The following is a 23475-nucleotide window of genomic DNA, read 5'->3' on the forward strand; positions in this document are numbered from 1 at the left end:
GCAGAGCATGATAATTAATTAATGAATTACTTTAAAAAACATAAATTAAATGTCTGTCAGTGTTTCACCACAATTGCTTGTAGGGTAGATTAAGTGCTGTCAATTTCAAAATTATGGAAAGATAGCATTTCACTGTAAGAACTGAGCAAGGACTTAGATTTAAACTTGAAAACATAAAAACAAAACAAAGAACTGATACATGTATGTTAGAAATGCACAGAACCTTTTTTTTTTATAATTATAAACCTGAATGTTCTTGCTTCAAACGTCTACAGGCCACGTGGGATAACATAAATAAAGGAAATCTGACAAGGTGTGACCCTGAGTGCCCTGTCTTACCTGGAAAAGTAGCGGAATTATTAGGCCAATGTTTCAGCTGCACATGGTTACACAGGGAAGCTTGCAGGCAGGAGCATGGGAGGGACGAGAAGCGACGAGAATGAGGTTGGAGGAAGAAAAAAAACCAGAACAGTGAGAGCTCAGGACTCCCCTTCAGGCATCCGAACAAGTCTGGACTGTTCTGCCTGCTGCTTGTGCTCAGCCTACACTGAACAACGCAGCCTCGGGAACCGCAAACAGCGCCCACAGTTTTGACAGAGTCCTGCAGGGATGCACCGACAGGACTTCACTTCTTGAGCTGCAGTGGATGATCGTGGAAGTTTGCGTTGAGCACTTTTTTTTTTAAAGCTGCGACAGTGGACATCGGTGGCCGGGGACTATTGCTGTGTGTCCACACGCTGCACGGAGAGCCAGGGCTTCTGGATATGCCACAGGTGGAAAGGTGGGGAGCAGCAGGCTGTGGCCGGGTGCACCGAGCAGAGATCCCCCGGTAAGATGAGGCAGAGGCGGGGAGATGGGGTTCAGCGGCGGGCCCCTTGTTGTCCAATGTGCATGGTGTAATGAAGATGCATTCAGGGGCTGCACAGTTTTGCATGTCGTCATGCGTGCAATATCATACATGTCAGCAGTGAATTACTCTTCAAGTTCATGCTAGTAAGAGATAACTCCTGTCCTCCATAATGTGTAGATCACTTATCTGAACTGTAGCCAGTGCACCACTCCTTGGCCTAATGCTTTCCCTGCAGCAAAACCTTGACTTTGAACAAGACCAAGCAGAGCCTTCATCACTTATGTTTACCCGTTCTGAAATGTAATTGTAATCAAAATAGATAATGTTTGCAGCATCAGGGATTAGACTAAAATAACATAATATTTCAGTGCATATTTGAATTAAATAGTGCATAACTCTGACAAACACTGTCATTATATTCCTCTATACTCCTCTATTCCTCTATTAGAAACAGTCTGCCTGCATTAGTTTTCATGACAGTGGCACGGTGGAGCTTACCACCGTGTTGACCTCGGCTGAACTCATTTAGTGAGAGGGCACTGCGACGGTCCACGATGCTGCACAGAGGAAGACATCCTCACTCCTCCGCTTCCTCCTCCGCCTTTGTGTCTTGATTGGTTTCAATTTTCTGTTCCACTCAGGAGGGCATCCATGTCTTTGCTGTGGTTTGGCTCACGCAACATCAAATAAATCCCCTTTTTTAAACATGGACTATAAATAATGCCCGGACTGATTAGACTCTTCCTCTCTGCCTCACCTTCGCCCACTCACGCTTTCATTCGCTGCATTGTTTGCAGGCTACTTGGCTACGTTTTTTTGGCTCGCCAATCTGGTACTGGATTGCTCTGGACTCATCCCAAGTGTGTCATCTAGGACTGGTGCTGGTTACTTTGTGTGTTTGATGTTTTTTTGGTTAGGAAACATTGTCTGTTGTTCTAACTTGAGGTTTAGGATAGGAACATCACACTCTAAGACTGGTACTTTAAACATTTTTATGAACAAAGGGGCATTTTTGCACAAATACCTCTGCAGCCAGAACTTTTATTCTTAGTGAATGTGTGTGTGTTTTGATTATTAAGAGCTTTCATGGCTCTTGACTGTGTTTATGTTGGATTAAACTAGCTATTAACCAGAGGTATTGACTCCTTTGTGTCTGCTCATTCATGTCTTTGAATGAGAAGGACGACCCATTGATGAATGCAGTCATTTCCCTGATGTCGTCCATCTGGCTTTTGTTACTAGTAATTCAAAGCTTGTGAAATACTAAGGGAGGATAATATCAGTGATTCTCTTCAGACTTGTTCCAACAGGAGGTCACACAAGATTTTTCAAAAGCTGTGGTTTTTAGTAATTCTGTTTAGTTTGGACGTAGAAACAGACTGATACAGTAATCCATTATTGGTTGAAGTGAGAGAAGCTGTACTTGACCTAGAGGTCAAAGGTGATCTGTCTCCCCAGACAGCCTCAGAGGGAGGGCTCTCCTGTTCTTGCTACCAGCTGCTTGTGACTACCAAGGACACAAAATCCTGGTGTGCAAGCACATTTGCAGGAGACTTTGGTAATTTACTGTGACACCCCGCCCTCGTGTGACCCCTCCATCCCCTTGTCCACTCGTGTCACTCTCCGTCCCGGGACTGATGTTGTGCTGAGGGAGCTTACACAATCCTGCACTCTGTCACATTGCAGTGGCCGGTGGCCCGCCGCCCCCCTGGGAGAATGGCATCTTTACTAAACCACAACCCTGTGATCCTGCCTGAGCTGAGCTTTCACAGAGCACAGCCCGGCCTCTGTAAGGCTCCCACCAGTAGCTCTTGGATGAGTCCTAATCTCCTTTTCTTCCTGTCCCTGAAAAGTCCTTTTCTTCATCTGTCAGTGCTGTGGCACACGGGTTGTTATTCTACACTTAGTCCTCACTTAATTCCTGTTGAGGATGGCTCTTTGCAGCACTTTGCTACTGTGCCATTGACCTTTGAACCCACGTGCTTTCTTTAATTCCCAGGTGGCCTATAGTGGGTGTGGCCATACCCATAAGTTACTTCATCCTTTTAAAATTCCAGGTGTTGAGGCCACCCGAGGAATGTACTTAATAAAGGCTTGATGAGTATCTTCACGTAGCCTGTTATAAAAAAGGAGTTCATCGGAGGAAGTGGGCTACTCCCACAGCTGGCATGTGATCCATCCAGCGAGTTATTTCAATAATTATTTGAAAATATATACCAGCAGGTTTGTATGTACACACAGATCAGGACAGGACCTGAAAATAGAGCAGGGTGTGTTGTAGGAGTGGCAGGAAGAGGAGGAAAGAACAAGAAACCTGGCTTTTTTTTTTTAACGTTCGCTGCCACTTTTCTTCTGTGTCGTCAGCTGGTGTTTTTAATGGCCCTCGAAACATTAATGCCTTTCAATTATGATCTGTTAACTTAGCCAACATGTAGCTGCTCAGAATAGGCTGTGGGTATGGACTGTGGTCTCAACACCTGGCTCACAGAATGAGACCAGAAGTAAACATTATTCCATTAGTTTCCATTCAGGAAACAGAGAAATAACATGAAAGAGGGGGAAGCTGACGTGGCTTGTCAGGAGCTAATTGTACATAATTTCACTTTATAGGTGTAAAAGTCTTAAAATAAGAGCTTTGAATCTTGAAAAGGGAAAGGGGCAGTAGACTTTGAACATATTAAGCGTTGTGTGTGCTGCATGTTTGTGACAAAAACTCTGAAACTGGTGGGTTTGTGGGCTCTGCATCTTACAGAGGGAACAAACATTTATGGGTAATTATGAGCTTATGGTTCCGGCAATGCCTGAAAGTTTTCTTTCTTGAACCAATTAAAAAAGGGTAAGGCCAACGGATTCCTGTGTCTATTTTCAGTATTGCTGCTCTTTGTGTACTTTATAGTATTTAAGTATTATTAGTATTAATCAACTGTAGTCCTCCTAAAACTTTGAGTACTATAATTAGGGGTGGGCAATCTGATGGTTTTGTGTCCACAATCTACTTTTCAGGAAATCGCAGAGATTGCAGTATTTAAAGTTTAGATTATAACACTCTAAACTTAAGCATGAATTCGACACGATACCAATTCTTACATATTGCACCTTTTATTTACTCTTATCTCTATTTCCAGACTTCACATAACCTCACTGACCAGCAGATCAGCACTACAAATCAGTAGAATGATGGAGCCGAGTAGATGGCTTCTGTGTTTGTAGGTGAATATACAGCCACAGTCAGAAGAGCTGAGAGTTAGTTTAGTTTAGCTTTTACTGGAGAAAGAGGTAAAAGCTAGCTTGGCTCTGTCCAAAACTAACAAAACCTCTAAAGCTCTCATGTCATACCTTGTTTGTATAATCCATACAAACATCAAAGTGTAAGTGACAAGTTGTGGCTTATGTGCCAAACAGTTTGTTGGCTGGTTGTAGTCACACTGTAGTTTCTGTCCGAAATCAACAAATGAGAAATATAGAAAGCTTTAATTAGTGAGCTTTAGAGCTGCTGGTAGGCGGATTATGTAACCATGACACAGAATCTGTCAAAAACTGTTTCTGCTTGTTTCCAGTTTTTATGCTAAGCTAAGCTTACAGACTGGTGGCTGTTACCTTATTTTTACGAGACACATATGAGAGTGGTATCAATCCTCTCATCCACCTCTTACCAAGACAGTGAAATAGTGTTTCCAAACATGTCAACAACTATTCTTTCAAAGGACAACACATCCTCATTATTTTGAGGATGGCTACTCAGTGTTGAGGATGCATTAGCTATTGTAATAGACATTAAATGTGCACTGGGTTTCGTACACTGGGAACCACAATAAAGTGGCTGCCCTCCAGTGTAGCTTTCTGTCAGCTATGGATGTTATCAAGCCTGTCAGCATGTATCAACTACATCTGTCTTTCATGTGGTCTAGTTCTGACAGTCGGTCTGGTTCGGGTTAGTGTTCCACCAGAATTCCTCGCAATGAAAACGTCCAAAATCCAGATGATGCTGATGTTCTTTGCATTATCATAGAGACTGAGAAAATCACTTCTGTCTGCTGGTGTCCCCACTGCTCTCCCGTATACATTTGATTTAATCAGCCTAACTGGTTTCTCATGGGTTTTGCCCGCTGACAGTGTTTACTTTTGCTATCATTGCTCTCCAGAGTAGATCAGAGGTTTTCGTTCCTTGGCTCAACATCTGTCAGCTATTTGCAGTAGCCACCGTGTCGTGCATCACCTCTGTAAAAAAGGTGCATGTGAGTAGAGGTTGTCATGAAGAGATGGGTTTCTCTCACCAGATGTAGGCTGTCACTGAAGTTTGAAGCTGAAAGTGATAGTTTTGTTTATTGCTTGTGAGCAGTGGCCGGTGACACTTATATATAAAGGTGACACAGGCCACAAATCAATCAAGTCCTGCATTCTCTAAGTCTTAAAGATCTGTTGCACGTTTTCAAAATGTTACAAACTGTATTGTCCATAAGATGCATTCCAGACACATAGTAACCAAAGACAGACACACATTGTGAGTTGGAGTTGATAACGGTATAGAAGTTAAAAGGTTTTATGGGGCATCCTGCGTATGATCGTCTTCCCTATTGAAAAGAGACACATCTGAATGGAAATGACCTGAGTTTATCTGCTTTAATGAGGACAGAGAGCAATTGTGAAAATAATCAGCAGATTATAAACAGAAACAGAGTCTTGGAATGTTGTGAAGTATTTTTCTAAGCAGTTGGTGAACGCGACTGCAGATTTAGTTCCCTCGAAAATCATGAGCCATGTGACCAGTTTAATTAGAAATGAAAAGAAATTGTAGCTTTTTATAATCAGAAGCTGACATTTTTGAACTGACAGTAACAAGTAACACTAGTGGAATGTTATCTGCCAACACGTGCAGCCCTTTGTAGTGTAGATGTCACATCGGTCATGGGTGATAATTGCATCTGGCTCCTTTTCAGCTTCATTTAATACATGTTAGGACTGGCATTATAAGTGGTTTATCTTCAACATACTTAAGTCTGCTATTTGCAGATTACAGTGTCTTATAATTTCAGTTTTGTCAGATCACAGTGGAGGTCATTATATTCTTCTCATCCCATTCACCTATTGTCAGTCTTTTCCTGGTTTTGCCACAGCTTGCAGTAATGTCACAGAGAAAGGCTTCCATCTTTGGTTTAACACCTGGACCACAATTATTGAGAGCTAATTTTAGACATTTCACTAATTTAAAGTGCAAAAGATTATACTTAAGTCTTCGGTAAAAGAGTAAAAGTGTAAGCTTGAGTATTAAGTATAAGCCATGAGGAAGCTGTATTTTGATAGATTGTTTTCATTGTAATTCCCCTTAATTCTAGTCGAAACAGGATGTTCTGATGGGACATGTGGGGAGAGATGTCCAAAACTATATGAAAAAAAAGAGTTCATAATTGCTTTGTGCATAAACCTTGAGTTATTACATATTCAGGATTTTGTTTTTAGAAGGCAGTGCAATCACAAAGAGCAACATCAGAATTACAATGAAAAGCAAGAAAGTTTACAGAGCAAGTACTACATGTAATGCACCGTAAAACAGACAACAGATGATATTCATGGCATTGCCCTGTGTGTTTTAAACACATTATTATGTGTCAGGAGGGTCATAGGTAAACAGGAATGAGCTCAGAAACTGTAAAAAGGGGGACCCGGTGTTTTGGAAAGTGTTTTTGTTGTATTGTGAATGTCTGTGATGTGATGAAATTAAGCATTTAAGCTGAATCGAGGAGCAGTCACCCAGAAGTAAGATGTGCCGTCTGATGTTGCGTTGTCTGCGGATGTCTGAGCTCCTGCTCATTACTCACATACATAATTATTGTGAAGTATTTGTAGAAAGCCAGAGAGCATGAAAGTATTTATCTAGGTTAGACAGTGTGGACTTGTTTTTAATCTGCAATCATCATATAACTTGTTTGTATTTTATCAACAATTTCAGGGTTGCAGGTCAGGGAGAACAGGTTGTTGCACATAAGTCTGACAATATGTTAGTATTGAGTTTTCATGATACTAGTTCATGTTTAATCTAATATTCTCCCTGGCTTCAGGGTTTATAGGACTATATTTAATTTTAAGATAATCAGCCATGGTAATATTAAAGGTCCCATATTAGGCTAATTAGATTCATACTTTTATTTTGGGTGTCTACTAGAGTAGGTTTTAAAGCTTTGATACTGTCCATTGCTACAGCACCTCTATTCACCCTCTGTCTGAATGCTCCATTTTAGTGCCTGTCTCTTTAAGGCCCCTTGCTCAAAAGCCCAGTCTGCTCTGATTGGTCAGCTATTACAGGCCTGAGCATGCATCGATTTCCACTGGTGATGGTGTTTTTGCAAACACGGCCATGTTGACGGTAATACTGAGTCCTGACAGTTTATTTAAAGGCACAATTTCTGAATATGGGCTTTGTGCATTGCTTCACGGATAAAGCATTTTGATACTTTTACAGTATTTATATATCACCTAAATCTGCTTTATAATCAAAAAAGAAATAGAAATCTAATTTTCTACAATATGGGACCTTTAAGGCGTCATCATTACATTACAGCTTTTACATTTCAAATCACAAAACTATCTCATATTGGGAAAGGCAAAAATGGGACTGAAGTAAGATGTGTGGGCAGGGGATAACACTGTTTGTCAGTGTTATCTGTGCACATATTACAGCACAGTCCATTAGTCCGGTATAATAAAAGAGACTTCGCCCGGTAGTAAGACAGACAGAAGAAGAAAGCATGTTCAAAGGCTTGAGGCTTGGCAGGCAGGATATCAAAGATGCTAGATGGGTCGGAACAGGTATGCACAAGTCAAGTCTAAGACAATCTGACAAATAACAGGGCTGAACTACCATCAACATATGCTGAGGAACAAACGACTAATGGGACACAGCTGAACAGGAAAGTGACAAGATCAGGCACAAACAGGAAATTCGATGGGTATGAATAGAAAGTAGCTGAGGGACGGCAGCGATTCCTCTAACGGGATGGTTACAACTCAGAGACTAATATGACCAGGGGACATGAGGAAATGAGGAGGAGCTGGTAGTAGTTATAACAAACAACAAGGCAATTTAAACTCTGCTTGCATGCATACTGGAAATGTTTTTATGTACCAGTAAATGGAAATATTTTTCTATTAACAGGACATTTTAAAGCAGTGCACCATTCAAATTTTCTGATGTCATGAAAAGATGTATTTGTCCTCTGTGTGCCCAGGTTGTGAAGATGAGGAGCTGGGTTCTTACTGTGACTGTCCTCCTGTCCTCCCTGAAACAGGCTGAAGCTCAGGGTATAAATAACTCACAATTCTCCTCCCATCTGCAACGTCACCCCCAACAGTTCTCCTCATGTGTCAGTTTGTGTGCAGAAAGTTTTTATGTGCTCACTTGTGTTCTCCATCTTGTATTTGCAGGCAGGTGTAATAATGTGCAAGCAGCAGATATTGTATTTCTGGTCGATGGGTCTTCCAGCATTGGCCGACCTAACTTCCTGCAGGTGAAGGGCTTCATGGCTGGGATCATCAAGCCATTTGCCAGCTCTGTCAGTGAGTCAGGGATACGGTTTGGTGCCATACAGTACAGTGACACCTCCAGGTGACTGACAGGAGTAATATTTACCTCATTACCTGCGCAGGCAATGACAAAGTATCTAACTGCAGGTGCAGAATTATGTATTAATGCTCATTCTCTCCTTCCAGAGTTGAATTTACATTTACTACCTACCTGAACGGCACTGAGCTGGTCAACGCTGTGCAGAATCTCAACTATAAGGGTGGAAACACACGCACTGGTGCTGGTCTCAAGTTTGTTGCCGATAACTTCTTCAACCCTGCGTCCAGTCGGGACGTCCCAAAGGTCTGAGGAGCAGCCATTCTGTTATGTTTTATTATCATAAAACTGCATAATTAAGACAGAACTTCTTGTTTTTTCTAATTCGACCCCCTTAACTGTCAGATCACCATCCTGATCACGGACGGGAAGTCACAGGACAGCGTGCAGGACCCAGCACAGAAGCTGCGCAGTCAAGGAGTGCATATTTTTGCCGTCGGTAGGTGTCTCACCGTCATTTGTGATGTTCCTCAGAATAGTTTTGATTTTATAAGGGCTGTACTGAATAGTTTGAAGCTTTGAAGTCTCATTCAATAAAGCTGACATTTAAATGTAGCACAGCTTTTTTTGGCATGTCTGTTTATCTTGTTTAAACCCAGTATTTGATCTACCGAAATATGCTGCTTCAAAACATATTTGTTGGCATTTAGAGTTTCAAACAAACATTTTCACTGCGGTAGAAAACGTTTTGCTCTCCCGCATGACAATCACTAAGGGAGGCACACACCTGTATTAATGGGGCCGTCTAGCAGCGATCTAATAGCACCATTTTTATTATTACAATGACAAATAATCACTTTCAACTATAACACTATTATTGTAAATTATTTAAAGCGTACAAGATAAGATTTTTATCTGTGGATTATAGATCTGAGTTCACTTGGCACTCCATCAGGATGTCACTGTTTGGTTGTTATATTCATTAAAGAAAGCTGATTTAATAAGAGAGATTAACTCATTTAATCCGATTAATTGCTTTCCTCAAATTGATAATTTTGTTTGAGGATTTTTTTTTTAGGGTGAATAAAATATGATGTCAGACTTATGAAGCTTCATTCAAAAACCTCAATAAAAGCTTTGAATAAAAAAACAATTAGATTAGGGGTACAGTCCAAGTGTTTTTGACATGATTATGAGCCACTGTGATTAATTTTTCTGTGTTTGTCAGGTGTAAAGAGTGCAGACAGAAATGAATTGGCTCAGATATCCTCGCAGCCCAGCAGCGACTTCACCTCCTTCGTTGGGGACTTCAAACTGTTGAACACACTTCTTCCTCTTGTGAGCCCCCGAGTGTGTTCAAAGGCAGGAGGAGTTTATGCGAGCGATGGTATGTGGGAATATCACCAGTGTGCTAAAATACACACAGACATTATGACTTTGTCAGAGTGCAACCCTGCATTTCATTTTATCCGTCTTCCCTCCTCTCAGAGGCATTTTCTGGTCCGACCAACATTCAGTTCACAGGCCAGACGTCTGATTCTCTCAGGTTTCGCTGGAGTCAAGCAGGCGGCCCCGTGAGTGGTTACGTGGTCCAATATGTGCCACTCTCCGGCCTGGGTCAACCTATCACAGCAGAACTGCGTCAGGTGAGTCCAGATGTTGGAGAATTTTTCTGATGAGTAACCTGTTACATTACAAGAGTTCTGCCTTTAAAAAACAACTTGTTATATGTTGTTTTATTTAAGCGTCAGCAGCTTTTCAGTGATTTGATTTGAATAAATACCTGTGTGTACCTTATGTGTTAACAAAAATGAAAAGCCCTTTGCGATTTAGTTTCAGCAGAGAGATATGTTCGAGCTTGTTCTGTACCTTTCATATCTAGTCAGTGTAGCCAGTGTTGGCTGTTAATGATCTGACAGCCAACTGGGTAGAGGCATAAATGCACAGCCTACACTAGCCTCTATGAAGACAATGAAACATGGAATCGTCGAGCCTACAAGGCCTCATGTTTCATCACACATGATCCTTATGATTAATGGTCCGCTAGCAATTAATGGCCAAAAAAAGAACAGAGAAATACTGTAATATTTTAAAAGTAGCACACTGCTTATTTGAAAATCCACTGAAGTAACTGGTTACTTGAATTGGAGAACTAATTTGTTATGTTACTTGTTACAAAAGTAATCTGAGTACTAAGTAACACATTGCCACCAGCACTGTTTCTGACACATGAAGGTGAGCCCTGGTGTGACCTAGATTGAAGTAGTAAATGGAGTTTAAGGAGCCAAAGTCAATCGTGCATAGCGAGAGAAACATGTGCCTTCAGGCTGTGTATAAACCTGTCTAATGAGTGAATCTTCCTCACGTAGGTGCTGTAGAGATTAAAGTTTGGCAGAGCAAAGACTAAAATTCCCTTCTCCGTACCTAAGAGACATGATGAGGACAGAAGAATGCCATGTTTCATTATCTATCTGTCAGTCACTTTGCAAAAACTTGTCTTCGGCTTCACAAAGATGACCTCTTTGACTCCCCTGCAGGAGACTGTCTCTGCTAGTCAGAGGACCTTTACAGCACGAGAGCTGAGATCAGGAACCGACTACCTGGTGACTATCATCGCCCAATACCCCAACAGTGTGGGAGAGTCTGTTTCTGCCAAGCAACGGACCAGTGAGTGAAAAAGTGATGGACGCAGATGTCAGCAGAGGGAAATCTGCCAAAATGTCAGGCAGTCTCTCTCACATTAGACATACGCCAGCAATGTTTTCAATGTTTTGTTCTCCTCATACAGGGTCTTTGCCAGGGGTCTCCAGTCTACGTCTGATCCAGGCAGGCTTCTTCTCTCTCTCTGTGGGCTGGGATCAGCCTTCATCTCCTGTCCAGGGCTACAAAATCACCTATGGACCTAGAGGTCAGGCATACACACAGACCTTTGTTTATATTTCCTGTTTGTCTCTATCTGTCTTTGTCTTTCTCCCTGCCTGACTGTTGCATCAGTGTTTTTTTTAACACTTACAGTTTATTAGCAACGCCTCCTCTTTTAAACATTTATTTAAAGGTGCAATATGTCAGAATTTGAATTTTAAACATATCAATACAGTGTGAAGAAAAACCAATTTTGATGTTAAGTCAAGGACGTCTTTGTACTGTGTTGCACAGATGTGTATTGAAGCTAGTATGCTAACGAGCTAGATCCGGGCCTGAAATCCTCTTTCTCCAAGCAGTCCAAAGCTACTGTGCTAGCAGCGTAGACACCAACACTCCCCTGGTAATTCCACTAGCTGCAAGGCTAACTGAGCTAACAAATTAACAGTGGCTACAGTCGATGTAGTTGGATGAATGGATGTAGCAGTTTCTCTGGTGAGATGCTGCCCCTATTTGTTGGAGTATAAATTAGACAAGAGGCCAATCCTTACATATTGCACCTTTTTAATCTTCATTTAATCAGGTGGTCTCATTGAGATTACAATCCTTTTTACAATCAGCAAGTAAAAAAACAACAACAAAGAATTAATAAAATCAATGATAGGAATCATGGAAAGCATCAGATAATTAAGCTTTCAAATCTGAAAAGAAATGAGCAGGAAATTTGTCATTTGTGATAAAGTGTAATGCACTCGCAGCAGGACAATAGAGTATATTTTCATAGACATGAAGGTTGACTGCACAATAGTTTTACGGTTGGAGGAAAACTCACATGCGTTTTAATGTTTGCAAGAAGCCTCGTTTGACTTTTAACTTCTGAGCCAGATGTTGAAAATGAGTCTGAATGAAACGTCTGCCGTCAAGACAAATTCCAAAGTATTTGTATGACTCAGCCAGAGTAATATGGATGGCATTTAGTTCAAAGGGCATGATAGTTAGTGACTGGTGGAGGAAGAAAGTACCATTTACTTGGTCTTTGTTGTCAGTTGCGACAGAATAATCTAATCTAACCTTGGCGGGTTGAAGGATTCCAGAAAAACGAAGGAGTAAAATAAGCTACACTTGTCAATAACAGTTAACTTGTTTGTGGTAGCAAGTTGGAAACATGCCGAGTATATACAGCTGTCAAGGCTCAGTGTTAGGAACAGGAGCTTCTTTTAACACCTTACCTCCCTCAGGCGCTGGCTGTCAGTAAGGACTTTTATTGCTCAATCATTACCTAAATATCAAATACATTTTATCACCACCAGTCTTGAAATTTAACAGACAGTGAAAACCTTTACTTATGTCATGGATCGGCAGTAATTCTGTACTTGCATTTATAGAGACAAGGTGTGGCGCGGATCATAACAGTGTCGAGATGTCTGGGTTCTTATAACATGATTCAGGAGAGTGGCCCCTGAGGGCTGATATAAACAGTTTCTCCCTCCACACATGTGGCAGGAGTGCCAGTCTCACACGGAGCTCCTCTTCTGACTAGTTAGGCTGGCATGTGTGTGTGAAATGAGGTCAGCGTGTATCCTGTAATGAAAGGTGTGATGTTTCTACCTGTTCCTGCTGCTGCCGGTTCTAGCAAGTGTGCATGCGAGCCTATACAGGATGTACACACAACACAGAAATTTTGCACCAACTCCAAACAATATTTCTCTTCAGCGGGCTTGTTGCCATATTTAAGCTTCATACTCTGAGGTGAGAATGAGGTCAACTTAATGAGGTGAGGACACATATTTGTGCAGCTTGTAGTCGGTTAATTTGTCTGATGATAGTGCAATAATTGGACTCCAATTCTGTGTCCTGTCTGTTCTGTGATTGGATGAGCAGGTCAGCCAGCCGCTCAGCTGTTGGAGCAGTCTCTGTCTGCGGACTCCACATCCGTCCTCCTGGAGTCTCTTCAGCCCGACACAGAGTACGTCGTCAGCCTCTACCCCCTGTTCCCCCGAAACTCTGCATCCCCATCCATCCTCAATGCCAGAACATGTGAGTCCACCCTGTGGCCATTTAATAATAATGTACTGTTATGTTGTATTATGTGTAAGATACATTTTATGAACAGTAATACAATACAGTGATACTATCTATTTAAAGGTTTTCATGATACCAACAATAATTTCCCACAATCCTTAGCATTGTAGCCACTGAGTGACATCACTGGAGGCAATTTGTCAGATACATGCAGCTTCCTCTGGAGACACGAAAGGCCTTATACTACTTTTATCACATATGCAGTAGAACTCACCAAGACCTGTAAGCACACTTTATAGCGTAGGTACCTATTGATTTAAACATATGGTGTTTGTTGTGGTTTATGAAGTGTGTGTCTGTGTTCATATTTTTGCATGTGTCAGTGCGCCTTGAGGCGGTGCAGCAGTTAGCAGTGGAGACGGAGTCAGAGGGCAGCGTGCGCGTGCGGTGGCGAGTTGTCAGCGGTGCGCGGGCCTACCGTCTGGTGTGGGGACCATTTACAGGTCAGGACAAAGCTGACAATCAAACATCGTCTTGCATATCTACCAGAAAAGGTTTTTTTTCAAACTAATTTGTGTACACATAATTATATTTTGTTTTTTTCTGTTCACAAAGGTCGAAATGTTGAGACTGTGGAGGTTGCCGGTGACAGCGAGTTTCACACTTTGTCCAGCCTGCAGCCCGACACCGAGTACATCGTCACTATCATCCCGCTGTATGAAGGCAACACTGAGGGCCCTGTAGCGACGGCCAGGTTCAAAATAGGTAGGTGTGGTTACACAGTTCATCAGAATATCACTCTCTGTGCGCTGTGGATGCTTCTCTCACAGTTACACACACAGTCACCAAAACAGTTATTTGCCACAATACACTAAATTACATTCCATTGTTGTGTCAATTGCTTCTCAGATTTGTAATAGTCGTACACACTAGCTTTGTGAATAAGTGGTTGCCTTCATGGACAGGAAGCAGAGACGGAGAAGACAGCCAATAATCTGGCCCGTTGTTTGTCTCTCTTCTGTAAACCTACACATGTTAGTGTTTAGTTCAGTTTGAGGAACATTTCTCGCACACCTACACACTCATTATGCACACACGCCATCTGTCTCTCGTGAGAAATGCCCATATGGTGTCGCTTCAGTCGGACCAGTGTTATTTGAATGAAGGCTGAGTCACTGCATCGACCAGAGAGCTGGCACGGAAAACTGGAGAACTGCAAACCTCTGTGTGGCCTCTTTCTGCTATCAAAGAAATGAGATATTTATAGTTGTCTACGTACTGTACACCACAGTACCTTAGACTTCAACTCAGCTTGTTTCTGTCTTGTTTGTTCCTGTTTAAACTGGCAGAGAAACAACTGTTTGTTGTGTCTGTGGTTGACATGAGTCGACTGTTCCGTCTCAGAAGGAAAAAAGTCGACTTTTTGGGGCTTTTAGTGAGGACAAGATTGAATGAAGACATCATATTAATTTACAAGTATGTGATTATTAATATTCATCGATTCCATTAAACTTTCTAACATGTAGGATGCCAGAAATTAAGTTTTGAACAATATTTCAAAGACTGCATGACATGTAAAGTTGCATTTTTTAAAAAGGATTTTGGTTTATCTTCTTCCTCATTACCAACCACTTTAATAGCTTTGCACGACATTAAATCAAGCAATATAATGCAATCTGGTAAATGTTCAGTTAGTTTGTGTATAGTCTGACTGTCAGACCTAACAGGGGCATCAGTGGGTGTGTAATACTCACTGGTCTTCAGACTTCTTTCTTTGACATGTGTGCTCTCCATGGACACTTTCTTGTGGGTTTATGTTCACCACCATCAAGACCTGTGGCCATAAACAGTAGTATACATGTAGAGAAAGTGTTTAGAGAGTGTCAGGCCTGTAGTGTTGTAGTACTTGAGATTTACCTTGTTCTTCAGACTGGTCCCAGGATCATTTTTTCTAAGGTCTACTGTATGTCTTGACTCTAGCGCATTTTTACTAGTGCTTTGCTTGAAGACAATGAGGATTTTGGATTTTATTTCAAGAACAGTAAATAGAGGAGGGAAACGACACATGAGGAAACAGACGGCACTTTAAAATGTATCCAAATATTCTATTCCTAGCCTGTTGTAGTCTACAAACTCATCCTACTCCCTCAACATGGGTGCTGCCACTGTTGTGTGACATCAAAACTTTAAACTTTATTTATTTATATAGCACCTTTCATACATTAAAAATGCAACACAAAGTGCTGTACAAGTTAAAAGACCCGACCCCCCCCATCCCCCCCACCAACCCCCCACCCCCGACACACACACACACGCAAGCACACACATACACACAAGTACATGCACCCACTCACTCACTTAGGCATGCACACACAGCCACAAACATACACATTAAGATAGGTATGGCTGGGCACTGAGGATCCAGGTGAGGAAAGCAACATTGGGGAGCCATCAACGCTGGGAAATCTTGTCGATCCATGGCCACAAGGCCCTCAGACAGACAACTGCTCCCTCATGAAGCCGGGGTAGATCAATTTGCCTGAGTTTACAAGTAGGAATTCCAGTGTTGTACTATTGTACTTTTCTAGTAGGAGGTTGGAAGTTTATGTGTTCTGAGTTGTCTGGAACGAAAGTGTTTGTATTTTACGAAGGGAAATCCCCACAGAAAATTCCTCTGCAATTCCTGGTGATTATTTTATCAAGACATTTTTCAAGGTACACCCATACATACACATATATATACAGTATATATTTATATATGGCAATAAAAGAGGTGACTGAAGAGGAATCTTCATTTGTTGTCTGTTGGTGTCTGGATGTGGATCTTTTCAGATCAGTTTGAGGAGTGCCTATGGTTTGCTTGTTCCAGATCTTACTGTAAGTGTTTCACTGGCCCGGTCTTTGACATGACTCGGTTTGCCTTTCCTTTGTCTCGGTCGTGACTTGGCCTCAAGCCCTCCAAGTCTTCTTGATACACTTGGTCTTGGTCATGGATCATAAACTGGTTTTAGTTTTGGTGGTCTTGACCCCAACACTGCAGGTCAGTGTTAAAAATGCTAAATGAAATGGGTCAATCAAAGAGAAAACAACACAGAGTGGCTACAGCCCCTGAGAGCTGTAGACTGTCAGCCCCCACAGCCGCTTTTAACCTGATGGTGTCATCTCTATTTGTTATCACATGTAATCAATCACATGCACATACACATGAACACAGCGTTCACTCAGTTGATGGTTTGTGCATTGACAAGCACAAGAAAAAGAGATCACGAGGGAAATATATGTAAGTGGTATACGAAAGCAGCTGGACTTGCTTGAGTTTCTTGAAGATGTTTCACCTCTCATCCAAGAGGCTCTTAATATAATTAGTTCATATAAGTTCTTATATACATTTTTTTTTTCAACATTAGTAAATAGGCTACGTTTTGGTGTCTGCATGTGTCTCTCCTGCAGTTTTCTGCCATCACTGCCTGTCACAGCCTCTTTCTCTTTATAATTGTTGTTTGTGAGCTGCTGTAAAGCCGTCTACTTCTCATTATAAAAATTCTCAGTGTTAAACAGTGATTTATCTTGATCTGTGTCTCAAACTATGCCGCTTTGGCTCCTTGAATTTGAGGAAATTGGCCCTTGAAAGTCCTTGAAGCTTTTGAACTGGCTGTTTAAGAAGGTGTGGGAACGGTGTTGATCTCTGTTGTATTGTACCGAGATACAAACCTCAACTCTCATTATGCTTCTCGACACACCTCATACACCCTGTACATAATGGCACTCAGAGCATTTATTTATGCAGTAGCATTTTCTAAGCATCAAATGAAATCTAAAATTTTTAGCAACTGCTACCATGGACGCTGTTTTGTGTGTGTGTCTGTGTATGAATATGGTGATTAAGTTAAGTGTGGACTATGTAGGCTAAAGCTAAAGAAGCTGGAAAACCTCCAACATTGATTTATCATTTAGTCTATGAAATATAAAAGATATAAAAAATACTCATCACATCTTTTACCACGTCCCAAAGTGACGACTTCAAATAGCTAATTTTGTCCAACCACCAGTCCGAAACCCAAAGACGATAAAAGGTCAGCAAATCCTTTTATTTAAGAAGCTGAAACCAGCAAATGTTTGACATTATTGCTTCAAAAATTACTGAAACGATTAATCGATTATCAAAGTAGTTGGCTATCACGTTTCTTTCAATCCACTAATCGATTGATAGAAATAATATCTATCTTAATTCAATATTCTTTGGCCCATTCTGTACGTGTATTGAAAGTTATTGAGTTAATGGTCATTGCATTCCTTTGATTACTTGTTGCTGCTGATACTGTCATTGTGTGTATTAATACTGGTTTCAGACTGGTGTTTCTGTATCTACAGACTGGTGTTTGTTGTTTCAGCAGTTTGAATTGGTCAAATAAAGTCGGTATCTTTCAAATTCATGAGCTTCTTTGTGTTATCATCCCTCTTCCATGGAGCACAAAGAGGTCATTCTATGCTAAAAGACTTGAACTTTGAAATATACCCACTTGGTTTGACTAATTAAGCCTCATATCAGACTCAGCTGAATTTTTTGCCAAGTTTATTAATATAGCACTTTGCATACGACGGCGTAGACTCAGTGTGCTTAAATAAAACATGTACTGTGGATTTTGTCTCCATCACTGTTCACAGCAACCAGTAAACCACTCAGTGTACAAATAGACATTTCAGTATTGTTTTCACGACAGACTTGAAGAAATGTGAACCCACCCGCCAAGATTTTTCATTGATAGATTGATGGGCATAGAGCTTTACCTATGACAAATGACATGTTAGTTAATGTGTGTTTCCCTCAGAGCGTCAGGAGCAGCAGGTCCTCAGAGCATCTACCAGCGGCCCCTCCTCTATTCGCCTCACCTGGAGAATCATTCAGTCCTCTCGAGGGTACCGCCTGCAGTGGAGCGAGGGGGAAGGTCAGATTTTAATGTCACATGCACGCTTAAACATTCACTTATCAATTTTGTACTCTTTTTGTACTCAAGTTAAAACATTCTGCAGTTTTAAGGAAGAAGATGGACAAGTTCTTATTATGCCATTATTATAATTATACATAATTTAGCTGACATGTTGCCTCCACTTTTAAGTTGTAAGTAGTAGGAAGTAATACTTAAGCTGAAGGTAAAGTACATATAGTAGGTATAGATGCACTGATCTTGGGCCGTTATTCTGTCTCCAGGTGGCCGCGTCCAGAGACTGTCCTTTCCTAGAGACACCAGCAGCTACGAGCTTACAGGCCTTCAGCCCAACACAGAATATATCATCACCCTGTTCACCCTGTACGATGGTCGTGAGGAGGCCACACCTGTTTCCACCGCATCCAGAGGTCAGTAAGGGGGCACTAAACTCTGAGTTTGGTTTGACTTATGGCTCATAAAAGTGCCGGGGTTAAATTCCAACCAGTTCTGAATGTGTTTGTACAAATATATGCTTGAAAGTTTCTATGTGCTTCGATACATTTTTCATGAGTGCAGAGGAACAGCCAGTGGGGAGAGTGTCCAACCTGAGAGTCGTGGAGTCTCTGGGCAGCACTGTCAGACTCGGCTGGACGGGTGTAGCCGGGGCTACGCAGTACCGCATCATAATCCAGAACACACAAGGTACACTGACTGATTTCATTTGTTACTCTATTATTCATTTTGATGTATTTCGTGCCCAATTATGAATGAAAACTTGTGAAAACGGTGTGTCTGTGTGTTTTATGTCATGTCAGGGGGAACACAGGAAATCCGGAGTATCCCTGGAAACCAGACGACCCTTGACCTCAGAGACCTGACAGTGGGAGTGTCTTATGGTGTCAGTGTCACAGCACTGGTGGGGACAAATGAAGGAGACCCAGTTACTGTCTCCATCAAACCAGGTGGGCGGAGCAGTGACGATGTGTTCCTGTCATCATGTCTTTATATTCTCGACTCCTGCTTGTGTTTAATTGCTTCCTTGCTCAATCTGTTTGGTCTTTTTTATCGGTCTTTTTTATGAACATTTTCAGTGGTGTAACAGTAATTCACCTTGATCCGTGTCTCAAACTATGCTGTGTTGGGTCCTTGAATTTGAAGTATTTGGACCTGGAAAGTCCTTGAAAAATTCTTGAACTTGATGTTTAAGAAGGAGTGGGAACCCTGACTGCCGTTAGCACTTGTGTATATACACAGTATTAGCGTTACCAGATTACCCAACATACACTATGTGTCGAACTATTTGTGAATACAGTATCTTTGAACGCCCAAAGCCTTATCGAAGAACCATTTTGTCCCTGTTGTTGCTCTTCAAGTGAAATATAGATGTATACATTATTTCAGAGCAAGGTGCTGGCAGAGTGACTAACCTCAGAGTGACAAACGCAAACAGTCGGAGGATTCGCATTGCCTGGACGGCTGTAAGTGGAGCAACAGGGTACAGGGTGACCTGGAGACAAGGCAGCAGTAAGTGTTATGTCTAGTTTATCCTTTCTAATCACGCATTAATGCATCCATCTTTGACATGCAGTAATTGGGCCTCAAGGAGGCAGATAATATAATTTTTTGCTTCCTGCTGTTGTGTTAATGGAATGTGTATAAGTAAAGTGGGTAAAAGTGTATTTGTCTCTTGTACAATTGTCCTTTAAAAAAACAGTGGCAGCAGACTTTGAAGTTTCATATCTTCACTCCTCTCTGTGTTTTGGCTTGTAGTCAGTTTTTTTATCTGCATGACTTTACATTTTCTTATGTTCTGCCTCGCAGGTGCGGAGCAGTCCCGTCTTCTCGGAGCCGAGGCCACGGCCTACACCATAGACAACCTGCGACCAGATGAGGCGCTGGTAATTGGTGTTGCAGCTGTGGTTGATCAGCGCGTCGGAGAGGTGGTCACGCTGTCTTCTCGTACTAATCCCCATGGTGGATCAGTGTCTGGCCTTCGCATCATTGACGTCACATCTCAGAGGATACGCATTGCGTGGTCACCTTCCACCAGGGCAACTAGCTATAAGGTCATTTGGCGTCGTGATGACGGTAAGCAGTGATTAGAATCAAAGCTTTATAGTCAATTCAAGCGAAAATGAAAATTTGGTGTGAAAAAACATTTAGTTTATTGAAATAAAATAAAAAATAGACTAAAACTAAAACTAACTGAAAAAATATTGTGTTCTAACAAAAATAACAAAAATAGAATGAAAATATGTAGGAAATGTCTTTAGTTTTAATCTTGAGGAGTCATGGTGCATATATTTATTGAGACTGGGATGTCTCAGTGACTGTGGGTCAACTGCCATCACAAAATGTTGTGTTTGTATTGTAATACCTATTTTGAACTTCATGTCTTATTCCTGAAAAATAATATAACCAATACTTAACCAATAAAAACCAATAAAAACTAATTTTAAACAATAAAAAAAAAATGGAACAGACAAATCCAATCTGAAAAAATTAACTGAATTGACTCTGATTAGAATTAACACTCAGTATATACAGTATATCCAAACACAGCACCCTCTTTCCTCTTGTATCTATAGTTGGAAAAGGAAACAAATGTCTACGTTTCATTCATGTTTTTCTTGGTGCAGGAGTTGAAACAACTCGTAACGTGCCTGCCGACGTCTCTTCCTTCACCATCGATGGACTGCAGTCAGATTCAGTTTACACTGTGTTAGTTTCCTCGCTGAGTGGCTCTCGAGAGGGAAGTCCTGCCACCCTGGTAATCAGAACAGGTAACAAACTGAATTTGTCAATACACATTATCGTTGTTGTACAGAGTGTCTTTAGGGAGAAACCTGGCTACGTGTGACTGTCTTGACCTTCAGAGTCGGATACGACTGTGGTCGGGCCTGTGACGTCACTGCAAGTCCAGGAGACCCGTGGAGAGGTCGTCCGAGTCACTTGGGTTGGTGTGCAGGGAGCGACAGCTTATCGTGTGTCCTGGAGGAGAACAGACGGTTTGTTTTTGGTCCATTTGTACTTTCACTCATCTCACATAATCAGTGTTTCTTTCAAAGCATGAAGTTGCCTTTAAAATATGCATGCCATGTTTAAGTTAGACTTTAATAAGAAATAAGTTGTTTTCTTCTGATGGATGTTTTATGGCGGCCGGTCTGTGTTACTCATCGTTGCGACTTTTTGCTGCTGTAGGTGGTGAAGAGAGGAGTCAGGTGGTGGGGGGAGATGTGACAGCAGTGGATTTAGACCGGTTGGACCCCGGAGCCCAGTACGAGGTGCAGGTCATGGCTTTAGTTCAGAACAGAGAGGGAACCCCTGTGTCTGTCAGAGTCACTACACGTGAGTCTAGTCTTTGTTTAAATAAACCTCGAAAGTGAGATTTGCTTGTGTAAATTCTCAATAAAATGTTGTTCTCAAATGCTAAGTAGAGTGAAATATAAGATATTACATTGTAGACCTCAGTAATATGTGGTCTCATGTCACATGCCATTATTTAGTCACTTTTTAAAACCTTAAACTGTCAGTGTTGTGTGCAATAATTTAATTTTGCACCGTATACTAAATATTATATTTTGACAAATGTATTGGATGAAATGTCTCTGTATACAGCTGGGGCCTTCACCCCCGCTCCGTCAGTACCTGCCACAACTTTACAAGTGGCGGAAATTACCCAGAGTTCTGTGCGGCTTGGCTGGAATCCACTACCAGGTGCCACAGGATATATTCTACGCTGGAGAGACGAGTCAGGTGAAACATATTATGATACATGTTATAATTTATATTTCTCTGAGACTCTTCTATGCCTGCTCTACAGTCCAACCGTTTTCTCTATTCACATTTCTCAGATGTTGGTCGAGGCTTGTCTGTCACGCTCCCCGCTGCGTCCAGCTCTTACCAGGTGACCGGGCTGCGTTTGGGCCGTCGATATCGCTTTACCGTGCAGCCCACCTTCACAAGTGGAGTCGGGAGAGAGAGCTCTGTAGATGAACGCACTGGTAACACATGAACACCTGCTTTATTCATATACTTGCAGTACCTTTATGATATGTGACTTATTCCTGCCTGCTTATATGTTTACAGTGTGTGCGGGCGGGCGTCTGGATGTGGTATTTTTGGTACCGGCATCTACTGATCGGATTAGCCTCGCAAGACCTCTGCGTGAACTCCTTACAAGTGCAGCAGGGTCGCTCAACACTATCGGACCCCGAGACTCACAGGTAAATGCCTTACCTTCAGTAAAAACACTTACTGGGTTATGTTTGGGAAAAATGGGACCAAAATGACAAACACTTAGGAGCAGGCAAGTGACAGAACAAAAGGCTACTGTTAATAAATTATGCTGTAATCCATATAAATCCAAAGTGCAAGCAACAAAACTGACAAAGACAGACTGGGGCAAATCCAAAATAAGGAATAAAAGACAAATGCAAAAACCATGAGACGTACAAACCTGAAGCTTGAGGAACACAAGGGCTGAAAACACGAGGAGCAACACAGAGATACCAGGAACAAAACAGAGGATGCAGGAATGACGTGAGGAAGCAGACAAACTGAGAGAGACTAAGGGAAAAACGCAGGTCTCAATACACAGGGAGGGTGCACACAGACAAAGGACGGCAAAAGAGAGGAAGTGAAAGGGAAACATGAGACATGAGGATATAAACTACAAAATAAAACCCGAAAATACTAAGATTATAAAATATGAATGAGGCTTCTCAGTCTGAAAGGGAAGCCAATGTAAAATTGCCTTAATCCTGCATTCCTTCTAATGGCCAGCAGGGGGCGCATCCAATGATTTCAGAAAGAAGCCTGATTGTATGTAAGCTTATGAGAAAAATGATCCCACTTCTCACTTGATTTATCACCTCAGTTAACAGTTTCCTAATGACACCAGCGTGTCCACTGGTTCTCAGTCAGATCCAGTTAGTGACCTCCTTAGCTCCACCCTCTCCTCCACATATGGTCACTTGCGGCTCCAAAAACAAAACATGGTGACAGCTGTGCTGCTGAAATTGAGGTTTAAAAACGGTAGCTCACAAACCAATGGGTGTCGTCACAGCAGGTTTATACTCGGTCTAGAAACCAAATGGAGCAGTCATCTGTCGAATGAAATTAACTTCCTGCACCTATTAGATCACTACAGTTGGCTGCATCAGGACAGTTTAGTTGAATACTTTCAGCCACGAAATCTGTACAACTGATTTCGAAAAACACTTTGTAAAAATTGGTCCTCCATCTGAAATTTAGCT

The 23475-nt window shown here is 41.6% G+C and overlaps 1 protein-coding gene across 2 annotated transcripts in view; it reads left to right on the forward strand.

Annotated features, from left to right (window-relative positions):
* Window positions 1–346: 346 nt before the first annotated feature.
* Window positions 347–23475, forward strand: part of col7a1 (collagen, type VII, alpha 1) — a 66340-nt gene continuing 43211 nt past the window's right edge. For both annotated transcript variants that reach the window (XM_084348775.1, XM_084348774.1), the window contains exons 1-24: window positions 347–829; window positions 8074–8146; window positions 8270–8450; window positions 8555–8711; window positions 8811–8904; window positions 9634–9792; window positions 9894–10051; window positions 10943–11072; window positions 11194–11313; window positions 13149–13304; window positions 13673–13792; window positions 13905–14054; window positions 18119–18235; window positions 18499–18645; window positions 18794–18919; window positions 19033–19179; window positions 19619–19741; window positions 20039–20305; window positions 20857–21000; window positions 21094–21225; window positions 21419–21565; window positions 21836–21973; window positions 22072–22221; window positions 22307–22443. In XM_084348775.1, the coding sequence (XP_084204901.1) occupies window positions 8083–8146; window positions 8270–8450; window positions 8555–8711; window positions 8811–8904; window positions 9634–9792; window positions 9894–10051; window positions 10943–11072; window positions 11194–11313; window positions 13149–13304; window positions 13673–13792; window positions 13905–14054; window positions 18119–18235; window positions 18499–18645; window positions 18794–18919; window positions 19033–19179; window positions 19619–19741; window positions 20039–20305; window positions 20857–21000; window positions 21094–21225; window positions 21419–21565; window positions 21836–21973; window positions 22072–22221; window positions 22307–22443 (3264 nt within the window). In that variant the 5' untranslated portion in view covers window positions 347–829; window positions 8074–8082. The remainder of the gene's footprint in view (window positions 830–8073; window positions 8147–8269; window positions 8451–8554; window positions 8712–8810; window positions 8905–9633; window positions 9793–9893; window positions 10052–10942; window positions 11073–11193; window positions 11314–13148; window positions 13305–13672; window positions 13793–13904; window positions 14055–18118; window positions 18236–18498; window positions 18646–18793; window positions 18920–19032; window positions 19180–19618; window positions 19742–20038; window positions 20306–20856; window positions 21001–21093; window positions 21226–21418; window positions 21566–21835; window positions 21974–22071; window positions 22222–22306; window positions 22444–23475) is intronic.

This window comes from Pagrus pagrus (genome assembly GCF_965226575.1).
Source record: "Pagrus pagrus genome assembly, chromosome: 3".
Lineage (NCBI taxonomy): Eukaryota > Metazoa > Chordata > Actinopteri > Spariformes > Sparidae > Pagrus > Pagrus pagrus.